At 45.0% G+C, this 17,024-nt stretch overlaps 1 protein-coding gene and 1 non-coding gene across 4 annotated transcripts in view; one reads left to right on the forward strand and one right to left on the reverse strand.

The window, feature by feature from the left end:
• Window positions 1–6: 6 nt before the first annotated feature.
• The window catches only part of Sugp1 (SURP and G-patch domain containing 1), a 30,107-nt gene continuing 13,089 nt past the window's right edge, over window positions 7–17,024 (forward strand). For 2 of the 3 annotated variants that reach the window (XM_048427140.3, XM_048427142.3), the window contains exons 1-6: window positions 7–357; window positions 5,777–5,948; window positions 9,433–9,533; window positions 12,260–12,484; window positions 15,862–15,985; window positions 16,314–16,414. In XM_048427140.3, the coding sequence (XP_048283097.1) occupies window positions 324–357; window positions 5,777–5,948; window positions 9,433–9,533; window positions 12,260–12,484; window positions 15,862–15,985; window positions 16,314–16,414 (757 nt within the window). In that variant the 5' untranslated portion in view covers window positions 7–323. Of the gene's footprint in view, window positions 358–3,719; window positions 3,845–5,776; window positions 5,949–9,432; window positions 9,534–12,259; window positions 12,485–15,861; window positions 15,986–16,313; window positions 16,415–17,024 lie in introns of all 3 variants that reach the window. The other variant, XM_048427141.3, reaches the window with a different exon arrangement.
• Window positions 2,939–3,031, reverse strand: Trnastop-uca (transfer RNA opal suppressor (anticodon UCA)). Its single transcript has one exon. It is a non-coding gene; the product is annotated as a tRNA-Sec (tRNA).

Here is a 17,024-nt window from a genome sequence, read left to right on the forward strand (position 1 = left end):
GGAAGCATTTCGAGGGGCGGAGCCTGGCTCTCCTTGAGGTTCTCGCGATAACTTCTGCGCAAGGTATTCTGGGATTTACAGTGTATATTCGCAATGGCTGCGACTGAGGGAGAATCTGAGGATTGGACGATGCCTCTGCATCATCGCGACTGAGAGTGACACACCTTCATGAACTGACGCCAAAGTTTTTGTGGAGAAGTTTCTTGGTGTCCTAGAAGGGGTTGGACGTGATCGACGGAGGAAGACTACATTTCCCATCAGACCAAGCGCACTATAACTGAGTCTCCCTCCTCTCAGGTGGCGCCGGAGCATTGTGGGATTGGATGAGTCTCAAGATGGACAACCGGGATGTTGCAGGTAACAGCCCCCGTCTTCTCTCCGGCTCTCGCCTGGGTTCCCGCGGCTGCACGTTCCCCTCTTCACTCTCTTTTTTGTCGCAGACCTGACACGCGGACTCTTTGCCTCAGCCCCTCGGCAGCCTGCGGTAAACGGCGTGTGTACCCCTTTCGTCGCCCGAGATCCCAGACTCGGCTTCCTGACCGCTCACCCGGGGCTGAGGAGAATCCCGTGTCTTCCCCAGAGGCCTAGGCGCCGGGTGGGCCCCGCGCGGGCTTTCCCAATGCCTGCTCTCGGGCCGGTGCCACCCATAGCGGCCAGCCGAGGACTGCCTTGCCGAGGAGCTGCCTTCAGTGGCAGCTTCCCTTTGGCTTGGGTTCTGCTTTGTCGAAAAACAAAAATCTGTGTTTCAGAATTGCAGCGGGGCTGCCAGGGAGGGCACAATCTCGCATACTACCGAAGCCCACTTGGCCACGGGGCTAGCATCCCTATGCCTCTAGGACAAGATGCATTGACCCTTCACCGTCTGCTTCCACAAGTCCTGTGTGCCAAGCACCGGGGAGCAGATTTCACAAAGAACTAGTTCTGGTGACGAGGTCTGGCTTGGATGCTGCTAATACACTGAAGGCCAGGGAAGGCTCTAAGTTTTATTTATTTACTTATTTGTATTTATTTATGTCTATGCGTGAGAGTACGCGTGTGGGTTCCCACGGAGACTAGAGAGAATTTCGGATCCCCCGGAACTAGAGTTATAGTAAGCCACCTGGATGTTTGTTGGCATCTCAACTTTAGGCTCCTACAAAAGCAGCCTGCACTCTTAACCACTGAGCCATCTCTCCAAGTCCATGAAAGGCCTCTCTTGAGCACAGGTGTTTGAAGTGTTATCTATGGGATGGCAGAGGTTTCCCCCAAAGGAGTTGGATAGACCTTGGAGTGAACTAGAATTGTCATAAAGAAATGGAGATGACCAGGGAAACCAGCTGTGATAGTGCCTGGGGAATCAGCTTTGCTTTCAACATTTGCAACTGTAGGGCTGTCGAGACATCTCAGTGGTTAAAGTGCTTGCTGCCCAGTTAGGAGGATCAGGCTTCCCATCTCCAACACTCGTGTAAAATCTAGTTGGAACTACAACATTGTGGGCTCCTGGGGCTTAGCGGCAGAGTCTCGCTGAAACAGAGAGCTCAAGGTTCTGTGAGCTCCTCTGTCCCAAAATATTAGGCAGAGGCAGAAGCAGTGGTGTACACCTTTAATCCCAACACCTGAAGAGGCAGGTGGACCTCGGAATTCAGGACCAGCCAGGTCTATACAAGGAAGAGGCAGGCGGATCTCTGTAAGTTCGAGGCCATCCTGATCTACCAGAAGTAGATCCAGAACTGCTAGGACTGTGACACAGAGAAACCCTGTCGAAAAACCAAAAAAAAAAAAAAAAAAAAAGTGTTGTTGTTCTTGCAGAGGACCTAAGTCTGATTCCTGGCACACATGTGTTGGCTCGCAATCTTTCATAATTAGGCACCAGGCTGGCCTTGAACTTAAAATAATTTTTTTTAATTAGGAAAAAAATAGAATTTCCCTGGGAACGTTTGGACTGCAACGCTATTTTTGTTTTTGCTTTGAGACACGGTCTCTTTACATAGCTGTGGCTGGCCTTGAACTCACATAGACGTGTCTGCTTCTACCTCCCCAGTGCTGAGATACAAAGGCTGTGCTACCAGTTCAATGAAGCAAAGTCTCACTAAGCCCCTGCTTGTCTGGAAAGCACGCACCTCCTGACTTTGGATGGCTGCGGTATAGTACTGTCATCTTTGCTTGAACCCAGCAATTTGTCTTGGTCATCTTTCTTTCTGTGCACTTTCTGTATGTCAGAATGATCTAAAACCAGGGCTGGAAGCAGTTAAGAGCACTGACTGTTCTTCCAGAGGTCTTGAATTCAATTCCCAGCAACCATCTGTAAAGAGATCTGGTGCCCTCTTCTGGTATACAGGCATATATGCAGGCAGAACTCTATATACATAATAATAAATTATTGAAAAAAAGCACTGCCTGGCGGTGGTGGTGCACACCTTTAATCCCAGCACTCAGGAGGCAGAGGCAGGCGGGTCTCTGTGAGTTCGAGGCCAGCCTGGTCTACAGACAGGCTCTAAAGCTACAACGAAACCCTGTTTCGAAAAACAAAAAAAAGAAAAAGAAAAAAGTTGGCTGAGGTAACACATGCTTATAATCAAAGCACTAAAGCTGTGACCCTTTAATAGAGTTTTCATATTGTGGTGGCTCCCCACCATAAAATTATTTTGTTGTTACTTCTTAACTGTAATTTTGCTACTGTTATGAATCATAATGCAAATACCTGATATGCGACCCCTGTAGAAGGGTTATTTGACCCCCAAAAGGGTTTCAGTCCCGAGGTTGAGAACCACTGTTTTTTGTGTGTTTGGTTTTGGTTTTGGTTTTTCGAGACAGGTTTTTCCCGTGTAGCTTTGAAGCCTGTCCTGGCATTCACTTTGTAGACCAGGCTGGCCTTGAAATCACAGAGATAGAGGAGGATTTAGAGATGTTTATCACTTAAGAGTGTGATTTGCAGGGAGCAAAATGGAATAGATACTCCCTCCCAAAAGGTTGAATTGAACCACTCTGTCACTAAACAGCTACAGGTTTGAAGCCTGCACCCCAGACCATTGCTTTTGAGGCACAGATAGGAAGTTCAACATTATTTTTGGTTGTACAGTGAGTTTGAGATAAATCTGAACTATATGAGAACTAAATAAATAAATTCAAATAAACTACCTATAGAGGGCTGAAGAGATGGATCACTGGATAATATCCTTACTATGCAAATATGAGGACCTGAACTTGATGTCCAGAACTCATGGCTGCCTTATAACACACTTTGTAATCCTTATGCTCCTATTACCAGAGGAGATAGGAGGCAAAGCCTCTTGGAAGTTCCCTGTAAGCTTACAAAGGACCTAGCCTGGAATGTACAGCTGTGAGCATCAAGAGCCTATGTTTTGGGCTAGAGAGATGGCTCAGAGATTAAGAGAACTGCCTGTTCTTCCAAAGGTCCTGAGTTTAATTCCCAGCAGCCACATGGTGGCTGACAACCATCTATAATGAGATCTAATACCTTCTCTTGTGTGCAGGCATGAATGCACATAGAACACTGTATACATAATAAATCTTAAAAAAAAAAAAAGAACCTATGTCTCAAGGTGGAAGATAGAGTGTCAGGTGTAGCACGAATAATAAAAACCCAGAGACAGGTATTGGCGTACAGCCTGAAGACTAGAAAAGCAAAGCAGCCAAACCACTAGAGAAAATTTACCTCTACCAAGGCTGGGAGGCCACAGACTAAACCTCTCTCTCATCTTATTTTATATTTCCTCTAGTGCTGGGATTAAAGGCATGCGCCTACACTACCTGGATTTGTTTTCAGCAATGATCTTGTGTAATCCAGGGTGACCTTGAATTCACAGAGATCCATCTGCATCTTTCCCAAATCCTGGGATTAAAGGTGTGTGCCACCACTGCCTAACCTCTAGTGACTTAGCTTTGCCCTCCTGATCTTTAGTCAATCTTTACTTATTAAAATATAAATAAAATATCACGATATTTCCCATTTTTTGTCTAAAAAAGAAGGCTATAACTAATATAGAAAAACTATGCGATAAGTACAATATATATATATATATATATATATATATATAGGCAATAAGAACATCAAACTGTCTAGTCCATTTGCTTTTTTTTAAGATTTATTTATTTATTATGTATACAACATTCCTTCCATGTATGCTTGCATGCCAGAAGAGGGCACCAGATCTCATTACAGATGGTTGTGAGCCACTATGTGGTTGCTGGGAATTGAACTCAGGACCTCTGGAAGAGCAGTCAGTGCTCTTAACCTCTGAGCCATCTCTCCAGTCCCTCCATTTGCTTTTGACAAATTCAGAGAAAATACTTGATATCTGCCCTATCTTGGTGAATCTAGTCTTGTACTTAATTTATTTTCTATCATAACTTGTTTTCTGCGTCTGGTAAACAGGGGAAACTATAACTATCTAGTCTTCCACTCTATCAGAGACTGAAGAAGGAAATAATAATAACCTAGTAAGCAAGTGCTAACAAGTGACTTCCAAAAAATGTGAGAAATGACAGAAACAGCTGGCTGCCTGGACAGTCACCCAAAGTTCCTCTGCAATGTTGGACATCCATCTTACGCCTACAGGCCTAGCATGTCTGACAGACTTTTCTGTGAAGCAGGATATTCTAAGGTCTAACAATGTTAGGCAAGTCACTTTGTTTTGTGTCCTGCTTGTCCAGTTGACAAGCATACTGTCAACAGTCGAGGCAAGGGTGTTTTCTTGCCCAGTGGTTTTCTTTTGCTACAAAGAAAGTAAAACTCTGTGGCATTTTTTCGATGCCCATTATCTTTTCTGAAGTAGATTGTTGCTGCCAGACATGCCTCATTGTCATAAAAAGGAGCCAATGTTATTAAAACATCTTAAATGTAGATCTGTTTGAAGATGATCTGTTTTTCTAAAATCTTTGTTTGACCTTGAAAATATACCTAATGTACTGCAAGTTCAGTTATAATAGGTGACTAATTACTAGCCTGTATTTCTTTATTATCCTTAAAGAGTTGGTAATAATAACTTTCAAGGACTAGAAATTTGCATTACATTGTTAAATGTGTTGTATAGTAAAAATGTATATGCTGTATGTTTTAACAAAATTAATCTCAATATACAAAATTTGTATATATTATATAAAAGTTCAATATAATATAAAGCATTTAAAACTGGTAGTTGCTTTTTAAAAGTAGATTCAGTAGTCTACCTTTTTATCTATATCCCCTTTTTTTCTTTTTAGAGTAGAGTCAGATCCCCTGGAACTGGAGTTACTATTGTTTGTGAGCCTACATATGGGCATTGGAACTAAACCTGGGTCCTCTGGAAGAACAATCAGTGCTCTTATCTTTCCAGCCCCAATCTTGAACTTATTTTCTTCTTGCCTTAACCTCCTGAGTGCTGAGGTTATAGATACGTACCGTTCACCTGGTTTATACACTTGTGCGAGTGCAGCCCAGGCATTTATCCTAAGCACACAGTCCACAAACTGAGCTATGTTTTCAGCATTGCAGCAGGGTTTTACTGTGTAGATGAGGCTGGCCTTCTTCCTCAGCCTGCTACCAACCTTCCAGCTAACTTTTCATGTTATGCCTCTTGCCTTCAAAGTCAGAGGTGAGTCCTACCTGGACAGAGTCCTCATCACTTCTGTTTAGAGCCTAGCACAATGCTATATACATGACAGATTATTCTGTAAGCGTTTGTTGAAGAAATGAACAAGTGACCATTTGAGTCCCCTGAGTGTTTGTAGTTGTCTGGTCCATCATTGCTGTTAGAAAATAGAGCAAAAGTGTTTTCTGATCCCTGTCTTTCCCCAGGAAAGGCTAATCGTTGGTTCGGGATGGCACAGCCCAAGTCTGGAAAGATGAATATGAACATCCTCCACCAGGAAGAACTCATCGCTCAGAAGAAGAGGGAGATCGAGGCCAGAATGGAACAGAAAGCCAGACAGAGTCATGCGTCCAGTCCACAGCCCCCTCATCCTGGGGAGTAAGTGGATTCTGAGGTTTAGGGCAGCAGAGTCTGAGTGCGACAGAATGCAAGATGGTGTGACAACAAAAGTGGGGGTTAGTGTGCAGAGGCTCCAGGGTCGTGCTTCGTCCTGTGAACCCAGAGCTTGAGAGGGAAAGGCAGGAACATCCCAAACTGAAGGTCATTTATGGCTGTCTGTTAAGTTCAAGGCCAACCTGATCTGTATGAGAACTTGTTTCAGAAAACAAAAGCCCCTCATGATCCTGTGTGGTTGGATTAGGGGCCGATAAACCTTGCATGGCTATTGTCACCATAGTTCAGTGGTATTAAGTCTATTCACAGATTAGGGTATGACTCAGTGGTAGAGTGCTTGCCTAGCCTACTTGAGGCCCTGTGTTACATCTATGAAAATGGGAAAAAATGAAGGGGCATCATATGTATACTAAACTTGTATGTGCTTTTTATATTTTAAATTTTAGTTTGTATTTATGTATGTATGCATGTGTAGACCAGGGGACAACCTTGGGTATCTTTCCTTTGGAGTTGTTTATATTTTGATTGTCTTTTTTGTTTTTCAAGACGGGGTTTTTTTCAGATAAGCATGAGTGGCATTATTTTTATTTTATTTTATTTTATTTTATTTTGATACAGGGTGGCCTAGAACTTGCTTTGTAGACCAGATTGGCTTTGAATTTACAGAGATCCACCTGCCTCTGCCTTCTAAGTGTTGGGATTAAAGCTTTTCACATGGATTCTGAGAATGGAACTCCAGTCTTCACTTTCATGTGACACCCACTCACTTGAGCTGTCCCAGTTTTTGAGGCAAGGTTTCCTTACATCGCTCCTGAGTTTTGGGATCACACAGTCTCAGCAGCTGAGTTTTATCTTCTCTACATATTCACTAAGCAACACATTGACAGGTGATTGCTTGGCATCTGTGTGCAGTAGTCTCTCTAGTCATCTAGTGATCATTAACAGGACTGTGTGTCCCACGCAGGTGCCAAGCAGTTCTACCTAGGTGCAGGAGTAGTGTGAGGACAATGCCAGGGTCTGACCATGGTCCTCCAGGGCCTCAGCCACTAAGCGGGAGACTGCTTTCTGAGCAGAGTCTTCTTTGGTGTATCAGAAAGCTTTGACTTTTTGCTTTTGTTTTGATATTAAAACCAAGAAGCGACCAAGGACCTTTTCATTGTTAAACTTGGTAAGAACCTGTGAACCAACAAGATGGCTCAGTGGGTAAAGATGCTTGTTGCCAAGCCTGTGACCTAGGTGAGTTCAATCCCTGGTACACACTGATAGCTTTTAGATCCTTCAAGTTGTCTGACCTCCACATGTGCCATGGTACACAGAACTATACACACACATACAATAAATAAATATTATTTAATAAATTTTAAATTCTTTCTGAAAATATTTATTTAATTATTTTGTGTGTATGAGTGTTTTACATTCATTTATGTTTGTATATCGTGTATGCGTAGTGCCTGAGAAGGTCAGAAGAGGAAGACATCAGCTCTCCTGGAACTGGAGTAATAGATGTGAGCTACCATGTGGATGCTGGGAATCAAACCAGGTCATTTGCAAGAATAGCAAATGCTCTTATCCACTGAGCCAACTCTCTAACCCCTTTAAAAATATTTTAAAATCATTTATGTGCATGATATGAAATCAGAAAAATTGAAGAAACAAAGAAAAGCCAATGTCATTCAACCCTAACAGCCATATAAATCTTGGGGTGTTTTCCTTTTTTTTTTTTTAATATTTGTTTATTTATTTACTTATTTATTATGTATACAGTATTCTGTCTGTGTGTCTGCCTGTAGGCCAGAAGAGGGCATCAGATCTCATTTCAGATGGTTGTGAGCCACCATGTGGTTGCTGGGAATTGAACTCAAGACCTTTGGAAGAGCAGGTAATGCTCTTAACCGCTGAGCCATTTCTCCAGCCCTTTGGGGTGCTTTTCTAACAGCTAATTGTTACAATGTTTATGCTTAGGGTAGACTACCAGGCCTTACAAACGCTAAGCTCCAGTTCTCTTCATCCTGAGATGGCAGTTCATTATTTCCTTCTGGGCTCAGGTCATCCTGCTGCCTAAGCCTACCAAGAAGCAGGATCATAAGGTACAGCTGTTGCACTGCCTAAAGAAGACACAGAAAGCCGGGTGATGGTGGCGCATGCCTTTAATCCCAGCACTCGGGAGGCAGAGGCAGGCAGATCTCTGTGAGTTTGAGACCAGACTGGTCTACAAGAGCTGGACACAGAAAATTTTTGTTGGTTTTTTTTTTTTTCTTTTTTTTTTTTTTTCCAGGTAGATGTTTCTGCATAAAATCCCAGCACTCAGGCAACTGAGACAGGGAGACTACAGAATGACACAGTCTCTCAAACGATAAGGAGCAAGCTACTACAGCACAATATATAGCAGGTGCCTTCAGTTCTCACCAGGCATTTGCTGTGGGTGTTCCCTGTGATTGTGTGACTTATCGAAGCTTCTGCCAGAGTATGCATATGTGGGCCATACACACTAATGCCAGTTACAAATTGTACAAATCCCATGCTTCGAAGAAGGAGGAAAGAGGTCTTTGCATGTTTATGGCCAGCCTGGGCTATATAGTGAGTTCTAGGCCCACCCAGAATAGTGAGACACAGTTTTAAGGGGGAAAAAATAGTCAGGTTTAGTGGTAGTTATCTGCAGTCTCTATATTTGGAGGTACAGTCAGGAAGATCAGGAGTTAAAAGGTCAGCCATGTCCCTGTCACAAAAGCAAACAAAACCGCAAAACTGGGCATGGTTGTGCAAACCTTTTTTTGTTTTTTTCTTTTTGAGTTTTTGAGACAAGATTTCTTAGTCGCTATGGAACCAGTCCTGGAACTTGCTCTGTAGACCAGGCTGGTCTCAGACTCACAGAGATCCACCTGCCTCTGCTTCCCGAGTACTGGGATTAAAGGCATGCGCCACCACCACCCACCTTGATACACACCTAGGTATACATCCTAGCACTCAAGAGGCAAAGCCAGGTGGATCCCTGAATTTGAGGCCAACTTGGTCTATAGAAGGAGTTCCAGGACAGCCAGGGCTGTTACACAGAGAGACTCTGTCTCAAAAAAACTAAAGTCACAAGATGCATGCACTTCCTGCATTAGAGGTAACTATAATACATGATGAACAATAAGCCAGGTCGTAATTAATCCAGTAGGATATAATGCCGTGCAGAAAAAGAGCATATTGATGGGGCCCACTAGGATCACAGGGCTGGAATTCAAGCCAAGATAACCGAAATGTATGCATTCTTATTTTCACCAAGGCAAAAGTGGTGTTGGCCTACTATATACATGAGTGTTCCCTGCACATAGCCATTGTCCCCCAACATCTTTGGGGCTGCAGTCTGGCTCTCTTTAGCAGAAGAACACATGATGGGTGTAGGGCCAGGAATGTCAGTGCCTTAGCCCTCTCCTTGGCACTCTGTTTCCTCTACAGCTCACTCTCATCCATGCTTTGGTTCTAGAATTGCCAATGCACATAACTCCTGTATCTCCAACAAGTTTGCCAACGATGGCAGCTTCTTGCAGCAGTTTCTGAAGTTGCAGAAGGCACAGGCGAACACAGGTGAGTACAGCCAGCCCTCTCACCCCAGCCTCTGTCCCCCATGTTTCCTGGAACATTACAGGAATGACAGGTCCCACCTTGGACCATTAAGTGCCCTCAATGTTCTCCTGTGTAATGGCAGACAGGCTGCCACCAGATGGGTAAGGTTTCTGCATGTCGCATAATGGGTCTAGAGGATTCCCATTGGGGTGAGGGTCAGTTGTACTCCAGCATTAGTCTGGCTTGAGATATCCAAGTTATGTCAGAAGATGACACATTTAGGCCTGCTGTGGATGGTGCAGGACAAGGAGGCATCCTAGAAGTGACCAAGCCACCTAATTACATGTTCACAGTTTATTGAGTGCCATCTCTAGCCAGTGCTTCCTGCACTTGGCACCATACAGGCCACTACCTTGCCCTATCACTCATCTTCCTTCATAATAGCCTGTAGGCAGAAGATACTTGTCACCCCTGCTGCCATGTCTCTTTGAAAGTTGATAAAACTTGTATCTCGTACCTGAATCCATAGTCTTGGTATCCCATTGTTTTTACTTCTGATCTTTTTGTTTGTTTTTATTTTTCAAGACAGGGTTTCTCTGTGTGGCCTTGGCTGTCCTGGAACTCACTCTGTAGACCAGGCTGATCTTGATCTCAGATCAGCCTGCCTCTGCTTCCAGAGTGCTGGAATTAAAGAGATGAGCCACTACTGCCTTCTTTTTTTATTTATTTATTTATTTATTTATTATGTATACAATATTCTGTCTGTGTGTATGTCTGCAGGCCAGAAGAGGGCACCAGACCTCATTACAGATGGTTGTGAGCCACCATGTGGTTGCCGGGAATTGAACTCAGGACCTTTGGAAGAGCAGGCAATGCTCTTAACCACCGAGCCATCTCTCCAGCCCCCCCACTACTGCCTTCTAATCTCTGTTTTAAATTGCTCTTAAGAGCACTTGCTGCCCTTGCAGAGGACCAAAGTTCATTTCCCAGCACCACAATGGTAGCCCACAACCACTCAGGTTCCAGGGGATCTAACACACTCTTATCTTGGGGATAACAGCCATGCACATGGTTCATAGATATGTGGCAGACAAAACACTCAAACATATGAAAAATCTGAAATAGATAACAATAACAAAAAAGGCAAATCTCAATATGTTAACCCTGGTTGTCCTGGAACTTACTATGTAGCGCAGGCTCGACTTAGACTCATAAAGATGTCCTGGCCTCTACCTCCTGACTGCTGGGATAAAAGGTGTGCATTGCCTGGCATTTTTCATTTCATTTAAGACTTTTAGATTTGATTTTTAATTTATATTTCTGTGGATTTGTAAGAGTTCACATGCATCTTGTGGTTGTAGAAGCCCTTGGAAGCCAGAGGATCACTGATAAGGGTATTGGGAACTGAACCCAGGTTCTCTACAAGATCCATCAGTGCTCTTAACTGCTGAGCTCTCCCTCAAGCTCCTGATCTGTTTGTTTGTTTGTTTGTTTTGTTTAGTAGTGAAAAACATGGAGGAAATTGTGGCATAACCCCCTGCCCATCCACTATCTCACAGGAACCCACCTCTGATAGGATGTCTAACAGTCAACAGTCTTTTTTTTTTTTTTTTTTTTGTTCCAAGACAGGGTTTCTCTATAGCTTAGGAGTCTGCCCTGGAACTCACTCTGTAGACCAGACTGGCCTCGAACTCACAGAGCCTGTCTCTTCTTCCCGAGTGCTAGGATTAAAGGTCAGCACCTGGTGTGTCTGACAGTCTTGGCCATCCTGTTCTTAGCACTGTGGTACTGTTTGTGTTTGGTGAGAGAGGGTTCTCTTTAGATTCAGAGGGTACCTACAGATCTCAGGCTGAGTTCAGCTTCTGAAACATCACATAGCCAGGAACTCCTGTTTTACACTTGGGAACTGAGGCTTTGGATAGTAAGCTAAAGGTTGGAGCCTCCAGTGTGGTAGCCCACGTGCCCAGTTGTGCTACAGTGCTGCTCCCCAAGGAGCTTGGTTCCCTGCCTTGTCATGGGTTTAATTGTACCCGCGGGATTATGATGATTATTTTGCAGTGCTGGGGATCAAGCCTGGATCCTTATGCATGCTCAGCAAGTGTTTTGCCACACAGAAGAGCCCTGTTTTAGCTTTTCATTTTGAGACAAGACTTAGTTGCTCAGGCTGCCCTTGAATTCCACCTTTCACCGCTGTCTCAAGAGTTGCTGGAATTACAGGTCTTCAACCCCTGGTCCTGTCCACATGTGGGGTCTTAGGAGAAGGACCATGTGTAACCTAGCGTATCTTCCAGCTTGCCCCAGTGGGTGAAAATCCAGATACAAGGAAGCCATACACCCCAGTTGGAGCTCATTGTTACTGAAAGAGACTAAATCAGCCATTGTCAGAGGAGGACACATTGTTTAAGTCCTTTACCCTCAGGTCCTTAGGTCCAGTTTAGGAGGCTGTGACCTGGATGGAATGTGGAGGCTGTTGTCTCTCTCACTGCTCTCCATTCTGATTGTGTACGGAGGCACATCCAGCAAGAGCTGCCACCTGCCAAGCCCTGGCATATCCTCTTGCAGCTAGACACCCTGAATGTCCTCTCTCCTGTGCCTCAGTCCACTTTCTCTGGCCTAGACAGGTCGAGTGCATCTGCACAACCTGGCATGCTCAAAGATGACTGTAGCCATGATGATACTTTCTGGGTGTGTCCACATCACTGCCCTCTGCAGATCTCCAATGTGTATTTTCTCTTGTATTGGCCCAGATATTCTCCCCAGTGCCCCTCCCAGCATGCCAGCACCCAGCACCCTGAAGAGACCCCTCCTACTCAGCAAGCGGACAGGCCTGGGGCTGGGAAGCCCACTGGGCCCTGTGAAGAACTACTTACATGCCAAGCAGTTGCCTGTTGCACACCGTCCAAGCGTTTTCCAATCCCCTGATGATGATGATGATGAAGAGGAGGACTATGAGCAATGGCTGGAGATCAAAGGTAAGTTGTAGGATGGCCATGGCTCCTTCTACCACTATCATGGCAGGTGTGGCCAGAGCCTGGCTCAAGGTGCTGTGATTGGGGTTTGAACAGAGTGAGTCATCCTGGGAAGTCTTGGATGAGCCCTGCCAAGGACACTAGCCCCATTCTGAGAACAGTATCACAGCTCATCATACAAGGTTTTCCTTGACAGGGCCTCATGTCAACTGAGGCAGAAGCTTCGTGACTATGTCTACATTTAGGGCCAGAGGGTCAGAATGTAAAGATGGGAGAATGTGCTCTCACATGGGGAAGGTAGTCTCTGGTTTCAGGCTGACAGTGGCATTTCTCTTCTAGTGACTGAGCTCTATATCATTCTGAAGAAGGGTCTGTGACAGCAGGACCTGTGGAGAACCGGCTGCACACCCTGTCACCCTGACATAGATCAAATTGATCATTTAGCTATGCCGTGTCAGCCTGTTCTGAATGAGGGTCACCAGAGTAGGTTGGAGGCATGCCTTCTTAGGTTTTAAGTCCTTGCCAATGCTATGTTAATGCCTCACAAGGGGCGCAGCTCATCTCAAAGCCTTAGCACCTGTTTTGGGCGTCAACTGATGTGGCCTTACACTTCTATACATAGTGATCAGGCGGGAGTCTTGCTGTGCATGTGAGAGGAAAGTGAAGCTCTAATGGCCAGGCATCACCAACAGTGCAGTATTTTCCTTGCAGTGTTGTTTTATGACATTCATAAAAGGACATGACAATACAGCCTCAGCCTCAGGACTAGGCCAGGGAGAAATACAAAATCAAGTTCCACCTGCCTCAAACAGGCAGCTAATCCAACTGTAAAGAGATAGTCTCAGGCTGGGGGTGTGGTGTAGTTGGTAAAGTACTTGCCTAGCATGTGTAGATTCCCTGGGTTTCATTCCCAGCACTGCATAAACTGGGGTATGGTGATGCATGTCTGTCATCCTAGCATTCAGCAGGTTGAAGCAGAAGGATCAGGAATTTAAGACTAGGCTTAAACTAGTCCAGGGTCAGTGTGCTTGAAAAAAAACAACTAGCAGTGGTGGTGTGCACCTTTAATCCTAGCCCATGGGAGGCAGAGGCAGGCAGATCTGTCAGTTTGTGGCCAACCTGGTCTACAGAGTGAATTCCAGAACAGCCACGGCTACACAGAGAAATCCTATTGGGGGCCGGACACACACACACACACACACACACACACACACACACACACACAAACAAACTTTACATTGTGTCTCTGAGATAGTGATTGAATGATTGAGCATGAGGAAGTGGGTGTGCTAATGCCCGGAAAGCAGGATGCAGTACACTTTCCCAACAATACAAACTCAGACCACTTAGAAATATGGCTGGTTGTGAGTGCATAAGGTTCAAGAGACTAATGGATCACCTGCCAGTCCATCAGAAACACCAGAGATCATGTCTAGAGTGCTTGAGAGCCAACTTCAAGACAGTGAACTAAAGTCCACCCAGTGTCAGTCCAGAGCGTGTGATAGTTTTTAGAGGAGAATTATTAGAGCTAGAAAGATAGCTCTGTCAGGAAAGTACGTGGTATCCCTGTGGCTCGTAAGTATAGAGACCCTAAATTTGACCAAAAATCCCACACTGAAGAGGAAAAAAAAAAATGTTGGATGTGGTGACACATTCTGTAAGCCAGTGTTGGGGATGTGGGGGCAGGTAGAACTCCCTAGCCAGCCACCTGGTGGACTTGGCAAGCTCCGAAGAGACCCTGAATCAGAAGTTAAAATTAAAAAAAGAAAGAAAAACTTGGCAAGATGGCTCAGCAGTTAAGAGCACTTGCTGCTCTTTGGGAGGATCCAAGTTTGGTTCCCAGTACCCACATGGTGTCTCACAACCATTTGTAACAGCTGTTTACATAGCACACAGATATACATGTTGGCAAAACACTTAAAAACATAAAGCTGGCAGTGGTGACGCACACCTTTTTTTTTTCTTTTCTTTTCTTTTTAAAAAAGATTCATTAATTATATATAGTGTTCTGCCTACATGTGTCCCTGCAGACCAGAAGAGGGTGGTTGTGAGCCATCGTATGGTTGTTGGGAATTGAACTCAGGTCCTCTGGAAGAACAGCCAGTGCTCTTAACCACTGAGCCATGTCTCCAGCACAATGCACACCTTTACTTAACCCCAGCACTTGGGAGGCAGAGGCAGGTGGATCTCTGAGTTCAAGGCTAGCCTGGTCTGCAGTCCTTTCTAGGACAGCCAGGGCTACACAGAGAAACCTTATCTCAAAAACAAACAAACAACAACAAAAACCAAACAGCAATAAAACATAAAATAAGGAAATATTGTAAAAAGACAAAGAAGAAAGGTGGACAGTTCTGAGGAATTACACTGGAGAGTATGCTCTGGCCTCATCTTCACGTACACACACATCTGCCTGCATTCATCTGCACCTGCATACACATAAAAGAGAATTTGTCATCTTTTAAGAATGAAAAGGAGCAGTTGGGGCAGGGGCTGGAGAGAGTACAGGCTGCTCTTCCAGAGGACCTAGGGTCAATTCCCAGCACCAACATGGCAGCTCACAACTGTCTGTAACTCCAGTTCCAGGGTATCTGGCACCCTCACGCAGACATACAGGTGGGCAAAACACCAGTGCTCATAAAATAAAAATAAAATCTAAAGAAAATAAAAAAGGAACAGCTTGGATGTGGTGGCATGCACCTCTAATCCCAGCAGTCTAGAGACAGAGGCAAGTAGAGCTCTGAGTTTGAGGCTAGCCTGAAACTTCAGGACAGCCGGGGCTAAACAGAGAAACACTGTATCAGAAAAAATAAAAATAAAACAAAATCTGGGAGTGGGGTTTAGGGACCAAGAATGCAAAGGAACTGATAGTTTTTATACTGAAAACTGTCAAAAGAACTGTAGAGGCTGACAATGGTTAAGCGTACTAGCTACTCTTTACAGAGAATCTGGGTTTCATTCCCAGGACGTATATGGTATCTTATAACTGTAACAACAGTTCCAGGAGATCTAACACCCTTTTCTGGCCTCCACTGGGACTGCACACTTACATGCATGCAAGTAAAACGCTCATACATGAACACTCTTTAAAGTACTTAAAACAATTAATACATACACAGACTAGAGACTATCTACACTTTTCAGTGTCCTATTTTAGTCTGGAGATGAATCGCTGCCAAAAGCTCTGACAGCCTGTCCCCACCAGCTTGTCTGACTGTAGAGACCAAGCTTTCTCCAGAGTCAAGTACAGGAATGTCAGCAGTCGCCTGCATCTCCTGCTCCTCTCCCCTCCCCTTCCCTTGTCATTGTGGTCTATAGAGAAAGTGTACCTAGTGACTGTTGGGTGTGTGAGTTGGAGCCATGTACTGACAGCCTCCTTAAAGTTTCACCCCCAGAGGGAGCCGAGACTCGGAGAGTGATAGAGAAGCTGGCCCGTTTTGTGGCGGAAGGAGGTCCTGAGCTAGAGAAAGTAGCTATGGAGGACTACAAGGATAACCCTGCCTTCACGTGAGTACCAGTATTAGTGCCGTGCTGCTCACACATTTGCTATGGTCATGTATACGAGGGTGGAAACCTGTCTGGAGCTTGGGATGGAACCCAGGGCCTCTCGTGTGCTAAGCAAGGGCTCTACTACTGAACCATACCCCAGCTCCAAAGGAGATTATTATAATTGTTTGGAAGGGAGTGCTGGGGGTAGACTCCAGGTTCTCACTCTGCTGCTGAGCTGTACCCAACCTTGGGCACTTTATATGTGCCCTCCTGAGGGCTCTGCATTTGAGCCTCAGCCTCATCCATCATTGAAACTCTTTTCCAATGTTCCAAATCCCCTTTCCAGATTTTTACATGATAAGAATAGCAGGGAATTCCTGTACTACAGAAAGAAGGTAGCTGAGATCAGGAAGGAAGCCCAAAAGCCACAGGCAGCTGCTCAGAAAGGTAAGTGGTTGGAGGAGGAAGAAAAAGAGCACTGTGGGATTTGGCAGTCAAAACCTGTGCCCTCATGGGCAGTGGGAGTTGCTCTTGGGATGCGTCAACACACCTCTGGTCCCCAGACCCAGCTGAATTCTGAGTACCAGGATTGGCTCTAAGATGTAGGACTGTGATTTGTCAGGTGCCTAATGGGGGCTGGGGTTCTGTCCAGATGCTCATTAGAACATAGAAATGGGCCAAGGGAGCATTCCATTGTCTTTCTGACAAGTTCTGGTTAGCTTTAGCTTTGTGTGCGCCCAAGCAGGTAGACTGGGGACAAACAGCAGGAGATGGATGGGATGGGTTTCTGGGTCAGGGCTCTGGTGGACAGCAGAAGTCTGATGTGTGGAAACATGTTTGAATCACTGCAGACTTCCTCTTTGTCCTCCCCAGGAAAGGAGGGTGAGCCTTCCAGGGTCCTGTGCTTTTGGGGTGGGGTGGGATTGTATAGTTGTGATATTTCTCTGGTTTTGGTCCCTGTAATAATCTGATTCCCGTTTGCCTGTCTCTCTTTGCACTGTTCCTAAGACAAGCCCCACTCGCTCCTGCGGGGCTCTTTAGCAGGAGTTAGGCTGTT

Source organism: Myodes glareolus, chromosome 23, assembly GCF_982192425.1.
Source record: "Myodes glareolus chromosome 23, mMyoGla1.1, whole genome shotgun sequence".
Classification (NCBI taxonomy): Eukaryota; Metazoa; Chordata; class Mammalia; order Rodentia; family Cricetidae; genus Myodes; species Myodes glareolus.